Here is a 17,652-nt window from a genome sequence, read left to right on the forward strand (position 1 = left end):
TCCTTATTAGGAATATAATTAGGAATATCCTTTTATTTTTGTTTGAGCCAACATATTTAAAACCTATTTAAGGTGAAGAATAAAAATGATATCACAGATTTCATGCTTTTCTGGTGGCAGATTTGTTTAGAACATATAGCTGCTGGACAGAGTAAAAACCCAGATGAACCAAAAAAGTGACTAAAATGGAATCTGTCTGTATTTAGATAGACCACAGAATTTACTATTTATAATTTGACTCCACTAAGGCAAAGTTGCCATCGGAAATGTCCTCACTTTCTCCTTTGGAAGAAATAACTTTAGATGTAGTCTGTTGCCTCAGCTTACTGAGAATAGTGACCCGCAATCTTCGATTACAGCTAGGAACCAAACTAAATTTAGAAATGCATTACACTGCACATGATGCGTTCTGTCTGGGTGCAGCATTTGACTTATAGGAAATCACTGGAAGTGAACGTGGTTATGATCAGCGGGCTACCGGGCGTCCAGAAATTCCTGCAGGTCAGCGCAGCCTCTGTGGTTTATGATGGTTGGCTTCACGCCGCTGGTCACAGCATGGAGAGAGGCCAAAGAGCTGTTTTTGTGACATGCTGACGACAGCATCCCAGTGGATATCTGGACATAACATCTTCATTTGCCAGACAGCAGAGAGGTTTCGTGTGTTTGATTCCCCAATTCCCTTTAAAATGAACCTTCTGGTCAGAGAGCACACTCTGTAACTCTCTGGTTTCTGCTTTTAGCTTTAGCCACAATTTTAGCAACTGTCACTCATTTTCTCATCTTCATCACATCTGAACAATCCTGTATGTGAAGATTTTACACGACCATCTGGAATGACTGATCAGTATAATTCAAGAGAGAGTAACTGTACAACAGTTTGTGTACATCTGCAGTTGAAGTATGGATTTCGTCTCATGCAGGTGCACACCATGCACACTACTTGGCCGTTGGCTGTAGTCTTTGCAGTGAGTTCAAGTTCACCATGAGCTCAGGTCGCAGTCAGTGTTTTTTGTCTAGTTTTTTTATGTCGCTTTGGCGAATCTGGACCTTTAATGACTGAAAGCTGTAAGTAGAAAACCACATGCTTCAGTCCTAACCTCTTGAGAGAGCTGTCAAAAGGGATATAACACTAAGCAAGACCAAGAGGCTACAGCTGTGCTTTGATACACTGGTGTTTTAAGATACTGTATATGCTAAAGCTAATATGGCAACGTGTGTACAGAAACAATGCTATATTGCTGATGTTGAAGTTTGTATGGATTTTTTGTTCAAAGACATGAATGTCAACCTCGTGATGGGACTTGAGGAAATGCTTGGGGATAACCAAAGTCATCAAGATTTATAGTCTTACTGCCATTAAGTAGTTGTTGAGATATTTCAGTCTGGAAAGTGGTACAACAACAGATAGACTGACATTGCCATCTCTAAACCCTTAATATAAAATATACTCTCAGGCATTTGGCAGTCGCCTTCAATTGTGTCAGGCTCATTCGACTTGCTAAAACTTTCTGGTATCTGCTCAACCCTCCTCAGCAATGTTGCTTATTTATGACAACTGATCTCTATGTAATTTTATCTGTGATATACAGGCAGGGCAGATGGTGCAATAGTTTAGCAGGATTGCACATATTTCCCAAATTTCTACAAAGCTACAGCTGCTAGAGAGAAAACAAAATGTGTCCTTATGACTATTGGGTTAGATGGTGGGAAGTGAATGTCAGATGATGATGATATCGGGAAGATTGAAGCATTGTATATTTGAGTTTGACATAGTCTCTAAATGTTGTAGATCCCAGCTGTTATTTGAATAGTCTGCAGGCTGACTCGTACACCATCGCAGGGTTTACAAAAAAGCCTGTTATAGCTCTTTCCCTACAGGCCAGTCTCCGAAACAACAAAAAGTCTCACACACCACTCACCACGGTCATTGTAAACACATCCCTCTAATCATTACTCGTTAAATCTTTAGAGAAAAGCCGGTGGTGAATAGGAAGGAAGAGGAGATGTGAAGTCCTGAATGCTCTAATCCTGGCGAATTATGGTTTCAATTTCAAACATCACACTCTCATGACAGGGTTCTATTGTGTTAACGATATAATTAAATGTTATAGTCCCTGTGAGTCCCTCAGTGAGTATATTGTACATTCTCTTCAAAAACTACGACCCTTCATTATTAACTATGAAGAGGATCAAAAGTTCAGATTGAAAAGGTGCAAAACTCCTAGCTTTTAAACATTTTGTTTGTGCAGCTATAGTCATTAATAGTTTCTGTGGGACTGCTGTGAACTCCATCTAAAACAGTAGAAAGTTTTGTACTTAGTACCACTTAGCTGGCTTTATACTCTGTCTAAACTGGGTGTTGAATGGTTTGGAAACTCCCTCCCTCCACATTGTTCTGATGTGGGATTAGGTAGGTTCGTGACCATTTGTGTAACTTTCCAAAACAATTGGAAATTTACACCCACTTCATGCTAGCTGTATTCAGCTCTCTCTGGCTTTCTTTGGACATTTGATACACAACTGGCACTTGCACCCATGTAAATAACCCGATTGTCGCACTATGAATGTATTTCTGACTGCCTGAAAATGTAAGTTATGCGTCTCTCCCCTCTCTAATGATAGTTGGCATTCATTCGTGTGGATGTTACTTAGACATGTACCACCCACCTAGCCCAGACTAGGCAGCCCCGCCCCATAGCAATGACACTCTTTGGTGGCAGCAGCCATCCCCAGCAGGATGCAGCCTGACACAGACACACACACAAAAACACTTTAGGAGCAACTAAAAAAAACAGCAGAAGGTGTTGACCTGGCTGCCAAATTCACTAAATCTCAAACTGATCAAGTATCTGTGGGATGCACTGGAACAAGCCTCATCCACAGAGGCCCCTCCCCTCTACCCACAGGACCCAAATGTCCCCACTAACAACATTCTGTTGCCAGACACCACAGGATACCTTCAGAAGGCCTATGTCCATTCTCTGATAAGTCACAACTGTTTTGGAGGCACAAGGGAGACCTACACAGTATTAGGAAGGTGGTCATAATGTTATGCCCAATTGGTGTATGAACACTATTGATCGTGATCCATCGTGTTCAGACAGCACCTTATGAACTAGTTGTTACAGAGCATAAACCTCCCCCCAGTATTTATGGTACTTATTATCGTCTATTGAAAACTCTGCCTCTGTGATTCATTTTTCTAGATGCCATTTAAAAACAATGAACTTATGTGGTCAGGGCTTCACTTTTCTCTGTGAGAGCTGACTTAAACTCAGTGTGGTCCTTCTTTTTGTTTGCAGTACTCTCTGACGGAGGCCAAAGTCAGAGGTGGAGGAGGCTGTAAAGAGGCCCTGAAGGAGCCTCAAACCCTCCCTGCCTAACCTATTGGACACATTGGACAGCCATGGCTCCTCGGAAGCGTGGTGGTGGAGGTGGTGGCGGCCGTGGTGGCCTCTCCTTCATTTTCTGCTGTTTTAACGGCAGCGATCACCCAGAGATCACCTACAGGCTGCGGGAGGACTTTGCCCTGCAGTCCATGGAGCCTTCACTACCGATGCCAGGACCCGAGGAACTGGATGGCATGTTTGCTGAGTTGGTGGTAAGGCATTCTTCTTTTTCTAATTCTTTTACTGGTTTTGTTTTTGGTTTTTCATGTTTCAGTAAACATTTTTGAACAACTCTTGAGACCAACACTTGAAAGCCTGAGTAGATAAATCCTGGCATAGCTTCCTCAGCTGTGTCATAGACTTCCATTGTTGTCCATTAAAAATACACAAATGAGCCACACATACCATAAAAATTAGGAAAAAATAAGTGGAAATATACAATACACTTGATGTTGATGTACCTTTTTCTAATTTGCAATGAAGGCTATTAAGTTAAACATTTATGTATCCCCTATTAAACTGAATGTTTAAAATATAATCTCACTTCATTGTTTGCAGTGACATTTTAAGGCATTTACAAATGAGCGGTCACTTCCTCCCACTTTACACTTGCACTGTCTTTTGATTAACGGGGCCAGACTGCCCTCCTTTCTGTCTTATTGTCACTTCTAATTTGTCGTGCCCTCCTCTCTCTTCTGGCCCCTCAGCCCTCTCATGGTTGCCACAGTAATCTAAGCATGACATTTTTGCACATCAATGGACCTCATTCAGGAGCTCTTAATGTCTCAGCCTCCTCCATCTGCTAATTGCTTGTTTTTGTCTACCACCCTTTATGAAGACATAATTGAGTAAGTTGAGTGTGAAGACAAGGAGGCTTTCAGTTGCTCTGTTTACTAAAAGAAAATAGCCACGTGCTTTCCTTTTCATCCAGCGTGAGCCACCATGTGTGTGCATAATCGTAATGGGTTTGCTGGGAGAAAAAGGCACACATTGTGAAAAAATATTGAAGTTGATAGTAGTCATCTGCTCTGCTACAGTCATTTATAGCCAACCTTTGAACTTTAAATATACTTGAACAGTGAGTCAAGCTTCCTGACCTACACACAGAGACATATTCAAACAAAGCAGTAAGCAGCAGATCTGCTGCATAAAACATGTAGTTAACCTTTATGGCCCAAAGAAAAAAAAAACATAAACTTAAAACATTTGCCTTCCACTCAGTGCTAATCATTGCACATATTAATTTTGCAAATAAAACCCCAGAGGCAACTTCCATAAATGCATTGCTTAAATATCCCCAAGAAACAGTCAATCTGTGTTTAGACATGATTTATGCTTCCTAATTATTGTTTCTCTATTGTGTGACCATCACCCATTTAACATAAAGCTTATTTAACTACAGTTATCTTCAGATCGTAAAGCTCAGAAATCTCTCAAGTAAGTCACAGATCTTTCCCATAGGTCTTGGGTTGTCAGAATCTTCTCTGATATTAAGTCAAACACTTCCCGACAGCACCCTTTGTGTGCATCTGTGAAATATCTGTTACACATTAAGACACATGTTGTCTCCAGATGTTTGTTACCACATGTCGAGCACTCAGACCACGCCTTATCTCTTCAGTATTACTCACACATCTAAGTCCTTGAAGGCATCTGATTTGACTCAGAGTCGCACCGAATCAATGATGAGACCAACAAGTCATATCCCACAGTTGCAATGAAGAGATTGAGTGCAGACTGATCTGTAACTAAAAGCAGACCTTTGGTGGAACTACTGCTGACACTTGCTTTTGATTTGGGGAAAAACAAATTTGATTTATGATATTTTCATAAATAGTTTTAATTGAAAAATCCTCAATATTCAATCAGTGAATTGTTATCTTTTCTACAGTCATATTTTTTGACATTTTAGACATTCTCTTCCTCCCTTTGCATAAACATTTATTAATCTACTATGTTTTCCTTCTTTGCAGGATGAGCTGGACCTTACAGAAAAACACAGGGAAGCCATGTTTGCCCTGCCTGCAGAGAAGAAATGGCAAATCTACTGCAGCAAAAAGAAGGTAAAAAGGAATCCACAGTGCATCACTCCACATCACCCTCACAAGCTTGATGCTGACTGGGTGTTTAACAAAACCTTTCATCATTGTATCCCTCTGGTCATTGCAGGCTGCAGCATGTGTGTGTTGTCTGCATACTGTATCTGCGGAATGCAGATGATTATTATTTGTTAATTTTTTATCTTGATGTCAGGTGAATGTTACTGCCAGAAGACAGAAACTCATGTTAATGTGTAGGACACAATAAACCTTTTGTTTCTGACACACACTAAATTCAAACTTTTGACCTTAAACTGAGCTTTGATTTTAGCTTTTAAGTATTAACAGGGTGTGACCTGCACTAGATATTTTAGCTATAATCCAGGCTGAATAAAACCCCAAATGGTGCTCTTGCTATAAATGGAAAATGTTGACTAAAATGTTGTAAATGTCTTGCCAGGAGACAATTTATGTTTGTCTGTCTGAAAGGGAAGATAGGTGTAGCGATTGAATGGGTTAAATATGAGACTGGGGTTCATATCAAGTGTAAAACCAGATTGTTGACTATTTGCCAACTAATTATTTTCGGTTCTCTCTAGTTTTCAGTCACATTCTGTTTTGGTTTAGACAGCAAGTAGGTGGTTAGGTTTAGTGAGAGACCATGGCTCATGTAAAATAGCCATGTGATGTTGAGATAACAGCATTAAAAAAAAGTCTTTCCTGGACTAATTTTTGTCTGCAGGCTACACAGCTGTTCAGTCCCAATCCCTTGAGTTCCCATCACATTGTACGTGTAGAAATGCTCTTACTTTCACTATTAAACATAGCCCTGAGTTCTACTGTAGTTTTTCTTCGATTTGATTTCACCAAATGTGATCGCTGATCACGATCAATCAGGATTTTTTTCCAAACACATTTCTTCCTCGAAGACGATGGTTCCATACTATCCTTCCAGTTTTTAAAAATGTGTTGGACAGCTCTTAACCCTATTTCAGTTGTTTTTGCAATCTCCTTAGTAGGGCTGGGCGATAAAACTATAACGATAGCTATTGCGATAGACACGTGATCAATATCAATAGAAAATAAGTTCGATAGAATGTTCGATAATTTCACTTGAACTCCGTTAGAGAAAAATAGGAAGAAAGCCCCGAGCCAGAACTGCAAGTCATTCTGGGGGATGTAGGCAGAGGAAGGGCCAGCTAAGCCAGGTTGGTGGCATCAACAACAACAACAAAAAAAGAACGGCGTGGAGTGAAAGGAGAATATGAGTGCGACAGAAATTGTAGATAAAAAAGGAAAGGTCACGTCACCAGTTTGGCAATATTTTGGTTATTTAAAAACGAATCAATAATTATCGATATCGTCTGATATGAAACACTTGTATCGTGATACATTTTTCAGCCATGTTGCCCAGCCCTACTCCTTAGATGTTTTCTCTGCTTGATGCATGCCAATGATTTGACCCTTCTCAAACAGACTTACATCTTTTCCATGACCAAGGGATGTGTCTTTCGATATGGTTGTTTGAAAAACGTGAAGCTACTCATTGCATCAGTTGGGGTTCAATAACTTGTTGCCAGCTGAAAGATAATCACCCATAATTATCCAATAGGAGGCTTGTACCTATTTGCTTAGTTAAATCCAGGTGGCGACTTTTTATTTGGCCAGGCAGTGTAGCTAAACATCTAAACCACAACACCAGAAAACACTTAATTCTTGTACCATCAAGTACTGTCTAATAATTTAATTTCCAAGTCTATGTATCTTTTGAGTTACAGTCTCTTCACCATCAAAACATAGTAAATCTTTTCAACCTGAAAAAGCTCCACTATGAATAAGTCACTTAAACGGCTGTTACACAAGGTGGATATAAAAATAGTGATGAACAGAGGGAGTAAGATGAAGGCTAAATCTAGCCTGGTCCATTAGATAATCCACAAAAGGGAAGGCTCTGTTAGGAATTATTAAGTGTTGAAATATATTCCAAGACGGAAGAACACAAAAGTATAGCTTGTTTCTAGTAAATCCAGAGATTGATTTAAGATTTTCTCCTCCACTATAAGGTTCTTGTCTCATTGTTTCATTTCCCTGCTTGGTTTAGCACAGTTCCTCTAAACCAAGGATTTTTAATCATGCGGTTTCTCCTTTTAGGTATTACACCTTTCCCATCAAAGCATTCACGTAGCCATAACATACTCCACTCTGCAACAGTGTCAGGTTTCATTATGGCCTTTCTTTGTGATAAAAGGACTGTCAGCCGTTCTGCTTTTCTCTTTATATGAACTCATCCTCAGCATGCAGGAAAACACAGACGCCTGTTCTAGTTTAGATCAATTCGTGCTGAGCTGCACGGCTACTGCTGAATGTGCCCTCACATTTTTAGAGCAGTTTCAAGGCCGTATGCACAAATGTGTAGGATATCCTGCCCAGACTAATATGCAAACTTATTAATCTTTTCCCACATCTGGTAACAGATGGAGGTGAGGATTACTGGCTTTTAGTGTGTATAATAGAAATCCCCAGAAAAGCTGCAGAAAGCTATACAAGTTGTAGCAGAGCAAGATGTCAACGTATAGTGTTGTATAGGAAAACAAAAAGTCAGTTCTCTCCCTAAATGAATTGATGTACATTTAATCCTTGTTTTAACATTTTGGTAAGCCCAGGAGTTTAAACACTTGTGAAACAAATGTACCAGTCCCAACTCATCCTGATCCGGTTACTGTTTTGGTCCTACTGGAAGTTAATATGAGTTCAAATGTTTTCAGAATAAACTGGACCTATTTACTTTTTTTGGTAGTTGTAGTGATAGACAGGAAATGTGGGCAAGACAGCGGGAGAATGACATGTGGCAAAGTGCTGGACAACTGGGAAGTAAAACCAAGTAACCAGCTATTTAGAGTGTGTTTGCCCATGTGCAGTGTGCCCTAATCACTCTGCCTTTAGGTCGTCCCCAGTTCCCAGTCTCTAACAGGGTAGAGCAGTGTGTGCTTCTGTTTCTACTCTGCCCCAATTATTGGCCTTATTACAAATAGTCCCACAGTAGTATCATTTGGCGTTTTGAAAATAGACTTCAGCATGTTCTGCTTCTGTTGAGATCATGAACAGGGTTGTTTCAGTGTTGGTGTGAAGGTGGGGGAGGATTTGGGTGAATCACTGCTTTAAGTGCAGCATCGACCTGCAGAAACGGGGGAGGGAAGCGAGTCAGAAAGGCATCAATATTGCTGAGTCTGCAGCAGGCTCTGGCTCAGCCCCAGACAGATACAAACTCACCATCTGAGCTCAGAGGAGAAGGGTGTGTGTGTGGAGAAAAGACCCAAAGGAAGCACTCAGTTGTCCAAGGAAAACAGGAAGGCTTCACTTCCACAGGTGCAGCTTTTGTATGTGAGTGGTGTGGGGGTGATTAAGGAGGAAGGTGGGGTCATTATCAGGGCAAAGCCCACAAGTGATGAGGGTAGTCTTTTTCAACAATCGTTTCTTGGCTTCAGATGTCAGTCCAGGCTTTAGCTGTTTGGTTTGGCCAGGCACCTGAGCTGATGAAATCATGCTGGAGAGAATCAATCTTCTCCCTGCGTCTTGTCAGCTCACTTCAAGGCTACATCATCTGCCAAGAAGAAGATTTACTGATCTGGTTGTTAGCAGAGATTTTGTAGCTGGGTTTCAAATTTCACAAAAAAAAGCTAAACATCTGAGAGGACAGAGCTGTAACTTAACTTCTCTTTGAAGCAGACTGTCCCATTAAATGAATGAAATTGATTCCTGTTTCCTAATGTGCCTTTGATCCGTATCTTTCCAGTGTGGAAATTATATATGCACTCTCTCTCATCCTCACCCTAAATAAACTGTAGCGTTTGAAGACTGCTGACATCCGAGTTAAAAGATGAACTTTTTAAGATGTAAAAGGAAGTGGTTCCACCTCTGCATCTGCTCCTCTAATAGACTGGACTTTTTCCAGCACCCATCTGGTCAAGCTGGCACTGGCCATGAGTGTAACGACAGGATCTGGCCTTCCTGTCTCTGCACGGTCCCTGTAGACCGGCCAAGGCCCACAGTTTCTACCAGAGCAGCCAAGTCTCTGCATGCCGCTTTATTAAGTGACGCCCAATTAGTTTCTGATCGTCACAGTTCACTGGTGCTTAATGGAGCAAGACATAAACTGAAAGCCAGGAGGCCTTTTATGTAAAAGTTCAGGGTCAAGTTACTTTTTGCACATAGATTTTCTAAAAATGAAAACATCTTACATAGTCCTTGCGGTGTTTTTTATTTGCAATGCAAACATGACTGTCAGGAGATTAATCTCACCATAAGTCTGGCCATGTCCTCAATCCACAGTTTAAACATTCATTTGCTAATCTCAAGATTTTCTCAAGCAGCTGCGCTTCCCTTTTTTTGGCACTTTTCACCACCTCTTGAAACTCAGTGAACCACCGGAGGATAAACTAGGTTGAATATCTGTGTCGCCCTACATTGAGTTCTTTCTCCGTTTTTAGCTTTTGGCTACTAGTGACCGGACCTTGTTTGCATGTGTCTTTCAAATCCAGTTCATCCGAAAAATCATGGAAAGTAGGAGGAAACGGGGAAAAGTTGATCTGCTTTCATGTTAGACTTCAAACATATGACATGAAGCAAACAAAAACTCTCATGTGACTTTCTGAAATATTTCCTGCTTGTGTGTGTTCCAGTCCCACTCCAGTCACCCAGTCAATATTCATAGGCTGAACACATGTCTTTAATTCACTTACCTCATGTTCATTTTATGTCTTTATTGTGTGTCAACAATGCCTCATTATTTTTTCTGGATAAACCTGTTTTCAGGAACAAGAAGAAAACAAAGGCGCAACTAGTTGGCCAGAGTATTACATCGATCAACTCAATTCAATGGCGGCTGTAAGTAATAACGTAGTTTATTTCTTCTTATTCTTGCCTATAAAATAGTCCTGGAAGAAAAAACTATATAGTGTATCCTGGAATTTAACCTATAAACCTCATCTGAACCAATAAGCAGATTTGTGTTTAACTAAATCTGTGTCCTGAGTAAATTCATTTTTGTTATTATGTTTATTTAGAGAAAGCCAATCCTTGCTCTGGAGAAAGAAGAGGAGGAAGAGAGGAACAAAACCATCGAGAGCCTGAAGACTGCTCTTAGGACCCAACCTATGAGGTAATGCTTTCTACATCTCACTCTGTCCTCTGATCTCCTCCTTGTGCTTTATTTCAAATGGAACTCTTCTCAGTTGCTCACAACAGTATGCAATTTAGTTCTTTAAAACACTGATTCACTGTAGCGCTAGTTGAAGATTTTGTATTGAAGTAAATGTATGTTAAAGGATATTACTACACTTTCAATACATTTAAATAATAACGTTACATTTACTTAAGATGATGAAATCATATGTATGATCATAATCAGTATGAGAATATAGAGGCAACTGAACAACTGAACACATATACATAGACATTTAGCTTTTTTATGTGTGATACTAGAGTTTTATTCCAGGACATTTGGGCAGTATTATCATAAAACCAGTCTTCCCCTAAAATCTAGTTGTCTCTAAACCAAGATGACATCTCTGCGCTTTCAGGTTTGTTACTCGTTTTATCGATCTGGATGGCCTGACGTGTATCCTGAACTTCCTGAAGAGTATGGACTACGACACCACAGAGTCACAGATCCACACATCTCTGATCGGCTGCATCAAGGCCTTGATGAACAACTCTCAGGGCCGTGCCCATGTCCTCTCTCACTCTGAGAGCATCAACATCATCGCTCAGAGCCTGGCCACAGAAAACATTAAGACTAAGGTGGCAGTTCTGGAGATAATGGGTGCTGTGTGTTTGGTGCCCGGCGGGCACAAAAAAATCCTGGAGTCCATGCTGCACTATCAACGTTTTGCCAGCGAGAGGACGCGCTTCCAGGTGAGTGGGAGCAAGTCAAACGCACAGTTGTGGTTTTAAATCCTTTGCAGATATATGAAGCAATTCAAAAGCCTGAAGATATTTAACCCTGGTAATTGCTTGTCATCCTTCAGACACTTATAAATGATCTGGACCGAAGTACAGGACGATACAGAGACGAGGTCAACCTGAAAACAGCCATCATGTCCTTTATTAATGCTGTGCTGAGTCAAGGAGCTGGAGAGGTAAATTATACACAGCTGTCATGCTTCCTTTCATACCAGATGTAATAAGTAACAAGTTGAAGAGATTCTTTAAAATGCTTTGTTTCCATTTTTACAGCTAATTTATTGTATGTTTGTTTTTTAAATATAGACTAGTTTAGAATTCCGTATCCACCTCCGATACGAGTTTCTTATGCTGGGGATACAACCTGTGATCGATAAGCTACGTTCTCATGAAAACTCCACATTAGACAGGTGAGAAGGAACCTCATTTCAATATATGATTTCTTGTTTGGAAGAACTCACCCACTCCAGGATTTTGCTAAAAATGTTTACTGATCAGAAGCAGAACTAATGTGAAATCAGAGAGGATGATATGAACCTTAATAAAGCTGATTCTTATCCAACAAACACACTTATGCCTCCCAATCCACACTCAGGTCATGTCTCAGTTGGGTTATGAGTATATGAGTGCTTCCTATGTGCAGCTGTCTCTCTAATTCAACCATTCCCTCTGACACTCTCAGGCATTTGGACTACTTTGAAATGCTGCGAAATGAGGATGAGCTGGCTCTGTCAAAACGTTTTGAGTCGGTAAGGAAGTGAAAAATCATTCCCTTCTTCTTGCATGAATTGAGTCATAAATATTGTTCAGGTGCTAATTCAGTTGTCCCTCTTTTCCCCCTTTCTCCAGGTACATATTGACACCAAAAGTGCCACCCAAGTTTTTGATCTCATTCGCAAGAAAATGAACCACACTGATGCATACCCGCACTTTATGTCTGTCCTGCATCACTGTCTGCTCATGCCACGTGAGTCTTTCATTAATTAATGGCAGGATATAAACATTTTCTATTAAAAAGGATTTCCAAACAAGTTAGTAGTCATACTCCCATAAAATACACACGAAGCATATCTGTACATTCTGGGTTCTTGCCAAAAAGATAAGAATGTTGACTCCAGATAAGTCACCCTAGAAATTGGACACACATTCCCAGTCCAATGAAAAACTGCACTGATTCACACTATTCTAATATTTACTTTTGTAGCTGTTGTTCTGGAAAACGTACATAGCCTGATTTCCCACATTATCTGATTTGTAGTGAAACAGTCAATAAACTGCCTATTAGCCTATTTTATATTCACCTTCAACTCTGTGTAGCTTTTTAATGGATCTGTCCTCAGTTACCCTTCTGAGGGATTAAGAGTGCAAAGTTGTGCTGGTACTAAAATAGAAAGAGAAATCAATAGACTGAATGTGATTTGATGCATTGAACATTTCAGATACAGTGGTAACAACAAGATGCTCCTCAGTAGTGATGTGGCTACAGGGATTTCATTATTAATAACATTAAGTGGACGGCTGTGGCTCAGTAGGTAGAGCGGGTTATCCACGACCCAGATGGTTAGTGGTTTGATCCCCGAATGAGCCACATGCCGAAGTGTCTTGAGCAAGACACTGCTCCCAGTGATGTAGATGTGTCTGTGACTGTAAAGCACTTTGAGTACCAATAGGCAGAAAGGCGCTATATAAAAGCAAGGCCATTTACCATTTTTCCTCTGATGAATGATGCAGCGTCAATAATCTCTTAACAAATACATGTTTTATCTTGTTGTGAGTTGTAACTACATTGCTTCCCTTGAGCTGTGTAACCACTGTGTATTTAACTTTAACCAATCATTTTTCAAAAGTTAGTCAAGAACCTTTTTTTTAATCTGTCTGCAGACAAGAGAAGTGGAAACACGGTACAGTACTGGCTGCTGTTGGATCGCATCGTTCAGCAGATGGTCTTACAGAACGATAAAGGTCACGACCCCGACGTCGCACCGCTGGAGAATTTTAACGTGAAGAACGTTGTCCGGATGTGAGTGCTCTGATTTCCCCTGAACAGAGAGACACTTAAAGGATGTATGGAACTAATTACTTGGCTGCCGGATTGAAGAATGTAGAACATTGTTGTGTTTGTTGAGAAGTTGAAAGCCATGTGCTTGACAGTGCTGGACAAAAATAGCTTCCCTTTTAAGTTTGGAAAAACAACGAGTGGAGTCTTAATGCAGTAATTAATGATGTGTGACATGTCCTCTGCAGGCTGGTCAATGAAAACGAAGTCAAACAGTGGAAAGAGCAAGCAGAGAAAATGAGAAAAGGTCTGTATGATTATGAATTTGTTTGAGTTGGTGACCGTTTAAAATCATGTTTTAATAAACTCAATATGATGAATATGTTGCTTTGATCTCCTAACACAGAGCACCACGAGCTGCAGCAAAAGTTTGAGAAGAAGGAACGTGAATGTGATGCCAAGACCCAGGAGAAAGAGGACATGATGCAGACGCTCAACAAGATGAAAGAGAAGCTGGAAAAGGAGAGCAACGAGCACAAAAATGTCAAACAGCAAGTGGCCGAACTCACTGCACGACTCCACGAACTCAGTATTGTACGTTGTCTTATAAAATTTCATTGACATTGACAACAAATGGTGATCATCAGATGAGTTGATTTAAGAGACCACTAAAGCTGTGCATAATTATCCCACTATTCATATATATAAGTATGGAAGAAATCAATTAAAGTCTGAACATAACTCTTTTTTTGCTGTCACAAACTCAAACTACCAATGAATATTGATTTATGTTCAAAATAGTAACATTTTCTTGCACTTACCCCTTCAAAGAAATGGATAAAGCAGTTATTTGTGTACTACAAACAGATAAAATTAGCACAACGAAGTACTTTCAGTACCTGAATGATTTATAGTCCCTTCAAATGACATCTCATAAACATGAGTGAAAATAAGTTTACCCTATTCAGATTATTTCATTTAAAGAGAGGAGAGTATTTTTATAATAAACAAAAATCAGGGTCACCTTCTGTATTTGTATGGAAACATAAAAGGATGATGTTTTTGGTGTTTGGTGCCAAATCCCAAAGAAAGACTAAAATGATATTGTTTTGTGTCCTTGCAGAGACAGGCAGCTGTTGTTCCTGGCGGCCCTCCTCTACCCCCCGGCCCTCCTGGCGGCCCTGTGTCTCCGCCACCCATGCCAGCAGTTGCAGGCATGTTCCCGCCCCCCTCCACCACCTCCAGGTGGTATGATGCCTCCTCCACCTCCCCCGCCTCCTCCGCCAGGTGGCCCACCACCTCCTCCTGGACTCCCACCCATCGGAGGCATCCCACCGCCGCCAGGAGGACCCCTGGGACTATCTTTGAAGAGGAAGAACATTCCTCAGCCATCCAACCCACTCAAGTCCTTCAACTGGTCCAAGTTAGCTGAGGTGAGAACAGTTGGGAAACAAAAGACTTGAATACATTTCTGCTTTGTGTTAAACCATGAAATGTAACATGTCTGATTCTCCTCTGCACAGAATAAGCTGGAGGGCACTGTTTGGATGGATGTTGATGATGCCAAGGTTTTCAAAATCTTGGACCTGGAGGACATTGAAAAGACCTTCTCAGCCTATCAAAGACAGCAGGTACTGAGGATGATGCAGTTCATCTCTAAATCTCCACAAATGTTGATGTCTACCATCTATCATGTGATAGATAAGTGGGCTGGGCTGAGGGGTCAGCTGGCTTTTATTTTTGGATTTAGACGTGGCTTGCGTTTGAATTTCTCAAACATAGTTTGGTATGGGAGCAGAGGTCAGATAACTAAAAACAAAAGTCAGTCTGACATCAAAAAAGAATGACAGAGAAATAGACGTGTCTGTTTATTAGATGCCAAGCTCTAATAATTAAAACGTATTACATTTGAATGGAATGCTTTTTTTGTGATTTTGATAATTCTGCAAATTGTGATTGAAAATGCATGAGTGAGCTGCTCACAATCAACAGTTTCTTTTTGGTGGCTTCAGTTTGCAATTATTGTATCACTAGATATTTATAATCAGCACTCTAGGGATGAGCATGTCTTTTCTAAGTTTAAAATGTCAGTGCTCAAGCGTGACATTAACCATGTTGAATGCACACAGTATCAGATTTATTGTATTTAAATTACACATAAGCTGCAACAAAGTCTGAAAATAACACACTGATAGTTTTGATTTTTCTGACATCCACAAAGAAGCTGTCAACTGGATTTCCAGTGTGCACAGCATGTGAATGATACGCACGTATTGATCGACTGAACTCCCACTTGTGCCTCAATGCTGCTCATTTCATTGCTGATCCATTGTCATTTAAAGGGACAGTTTGTTTTTTGTTTGAATGCAAAAAAAATAACTTTAAATACGTTTTGCTGCTGATCCCATTCAGTATTCCTGTTCACTGTGCCAACCAAAGAAACCAAACTATCCCTTTAAGTGCTGAATGTGCTTTAATTCATTTGCTGTCTGTTCTTATGGGCTGCAATCACGTAACTGCTTGACTTATTCTAATGAGTGCTTACATCTTCCCTGCTTCTTGCCTGCATTTTAGGACTTCTTAATGATCAATAACAGCAAACAGGTGAGTGGACTTAAAGTAGTTTATAGTCTCATTCTGGATTTAATCTGACTTTTGTTCATGTTGTACTTGATGTGTATTTGATGTTGTTCATTTACATAATACGAGTCTAGGAGAATATAAAACCTCTGAAATTTTGTTCAGAATCGACCACCATTACTTCTGTTGTGTTTGTGTATACTCATGGATGTGACGATTGCTCTCTGTTGCTGCGTTTACATCGACACCAGTACTTCACTAATAATCAGAATAATAGCCCAATCAGAATAAAAATGCTTTATGTCACCACCTCAAACATTACAGACTGGTCGGATCGGAATATATTTTTAATTTGGATTGAGAGACGTGGTGAACAGTGAAATACTGGCGCCTAATAACCTAATAACTTGATCGTTTTTCTCTGGTTGGTATAAACACATTATTTCTGCAAACATATGATGTTATGAGTTTCCAGAAGGGATGAAAACATCTGTCACAGACCAATGTTGTTAGTGACCTCAAAGAAGTTAAAAAATTGTTGAACACCTAAATGGTCGAAAGGCTTGAAACAAGTTGTTCAACAAGGATTTACAGATTAACAAAACCAAAATTGACGTAGATTGCACTTAAGAAAATGTGCGTCCATTTTGGTCATCTTCTATTGAATTCTGTGCAGCCAATAATGTTAGGTTAGGTAATAATTATTTTGTTAAATTTCTGATCACATATCCAAAAAGTATATATCTTAACAGATCATTTTATTTAGTGCCCATGTAAACAAATTGGAATCTAATCAAAATGATTTCAGTTAGGATGTCTTATCTTATCTCTTAAACCCGTGTCACTACTTTTGTGTTTTCAGCGCTTCTCAGTACATCTTCAATGTCGCGTGTTTCTCTGTGACTGTGACTAAAACAAAGTGTGTCAGATATTAAAATAGCTCAATGCATTCTAACCGCTTCTGCTCACAGAAAGAGGCAGAAGACGAGACAAGCTCCAAAAAAGTCAAAGAGCTGTCAGTCATTGATGGCCGTCGAGCTCAGAACTGCAACATCCTCCTCTCACGGTAAGTTCAGTCCATTATAACCCTTCAGAAATACTGATGAAGCTCAGTTTATGATATATTTTTAACTGACTCATCTGCAGACTGAAGCTCTCTAATGAGGAGATCAAGAGAGCCATTCTGACCATGGACGAACAAGAGGACCTTCCCAAAGACATGCTGGAGCAGGTACGCAGTTTTTTATATTTTTCATGCATGTATGAAAAACAATGGATGTAGCAACTGTACCTGAAGAATCAACTGTGATTTTTTTGCCCTTTTAGTTGCTGAAGTTTGTCCCCGAGAAAAGTGACGTGGATCTCCTGGAGGAGCACAAACATGAGCTCGATCGAATGGCCAAACCCGACCGCTTCCTCTACGAGATGAGCAGGTACTCAGCTTGTGTTTATTTTATACTTCATGTTAAACTGCTGAAAAAACAATAGGCCTTGTTTCCTCTTAGTCAGAGCCGATAAATGCAGTGACACATGGGTTTCTACTTAGCAGGGAACAATAGCGGTCAGTATGAATCACTATTTCTAATCATGCTGGTGAGTAAACAGACGCAGTAATTTAATAAGAGTATTGGTATTTCAGTTTTGTAAACCAAGTCTTGTAAGATAAAGGGAACAAAGGCAACATAAC

At 40.1% G+C, this 17,652-nt stretch overlaps 1 protein-coding gene across 1 annotated transcript in view; it reads left to right on the forward strand.

The window, feature by feature from the left end:
- LOC311499695 (disheveled-associated activator of morphogenesis 1-like) overlaps positions 1–17,652 on the forward strand; it is a 46,510-nt gene that overhangs the window by 23,614 nt on the left and 5,244 nt on the right. The window contains 19 exon segments of the mRNA XM_084560787.1: positions 3,303–3,601; positions 5,363–5,452; positions 10,241–10,312; positions 10,492–10,586; positions 11,008–11,341; positions 11,455–11,565; positions 11,696–11,799; positions 12,072–12,138; positions 12,239–12,356; positions 13,271–13,409; positions 13,634–13,692; positions 13,792–13,979; positions 14,509–14,609; positions 14,611–14,818; positions 14,909–15,016; positions 15,960–15,989; positions 16,937–17,031; positions 17,112–17,196; positions 17,292–17,398. Coding sequence (XP_084416913.1) covers positions 3,407–3,601; positions 5,363–5,452; positions 10,241–10,312; positions 10,492–10,586; positions 11,008–11,341; positions 11,455–11,565; positions 11,696–11,799; positions 12,072–12,138; positions 12,239–12,356; positions 13,271–13,409; positions 13,634–13,692; positions 13,792–13,979; positions 14,509–14,609; positions 14,611–14,818; positions 14,909–15,016; positions 15,960–15,989; positions 16,937–17,031; positions 17,112–17,196; positions 17,292–17,398 — 2,306 coding nt within the window. The 5' untranslated portion in view covers positions 3,303–3,406.

The sequence above is a fragment of the Chelon labrosus genome (assembly GCF_963514085.1).
Source record: "Chelon labrosus genome assembly, chromosome: 14".
Classification (NCBI taxonomy): domain Eukaryota; kingdom Metazoa; phylum Chordata; class Actinopteri; order Mugiliformes; family Mugilidae; genus Chelon; species Chelon labrosus.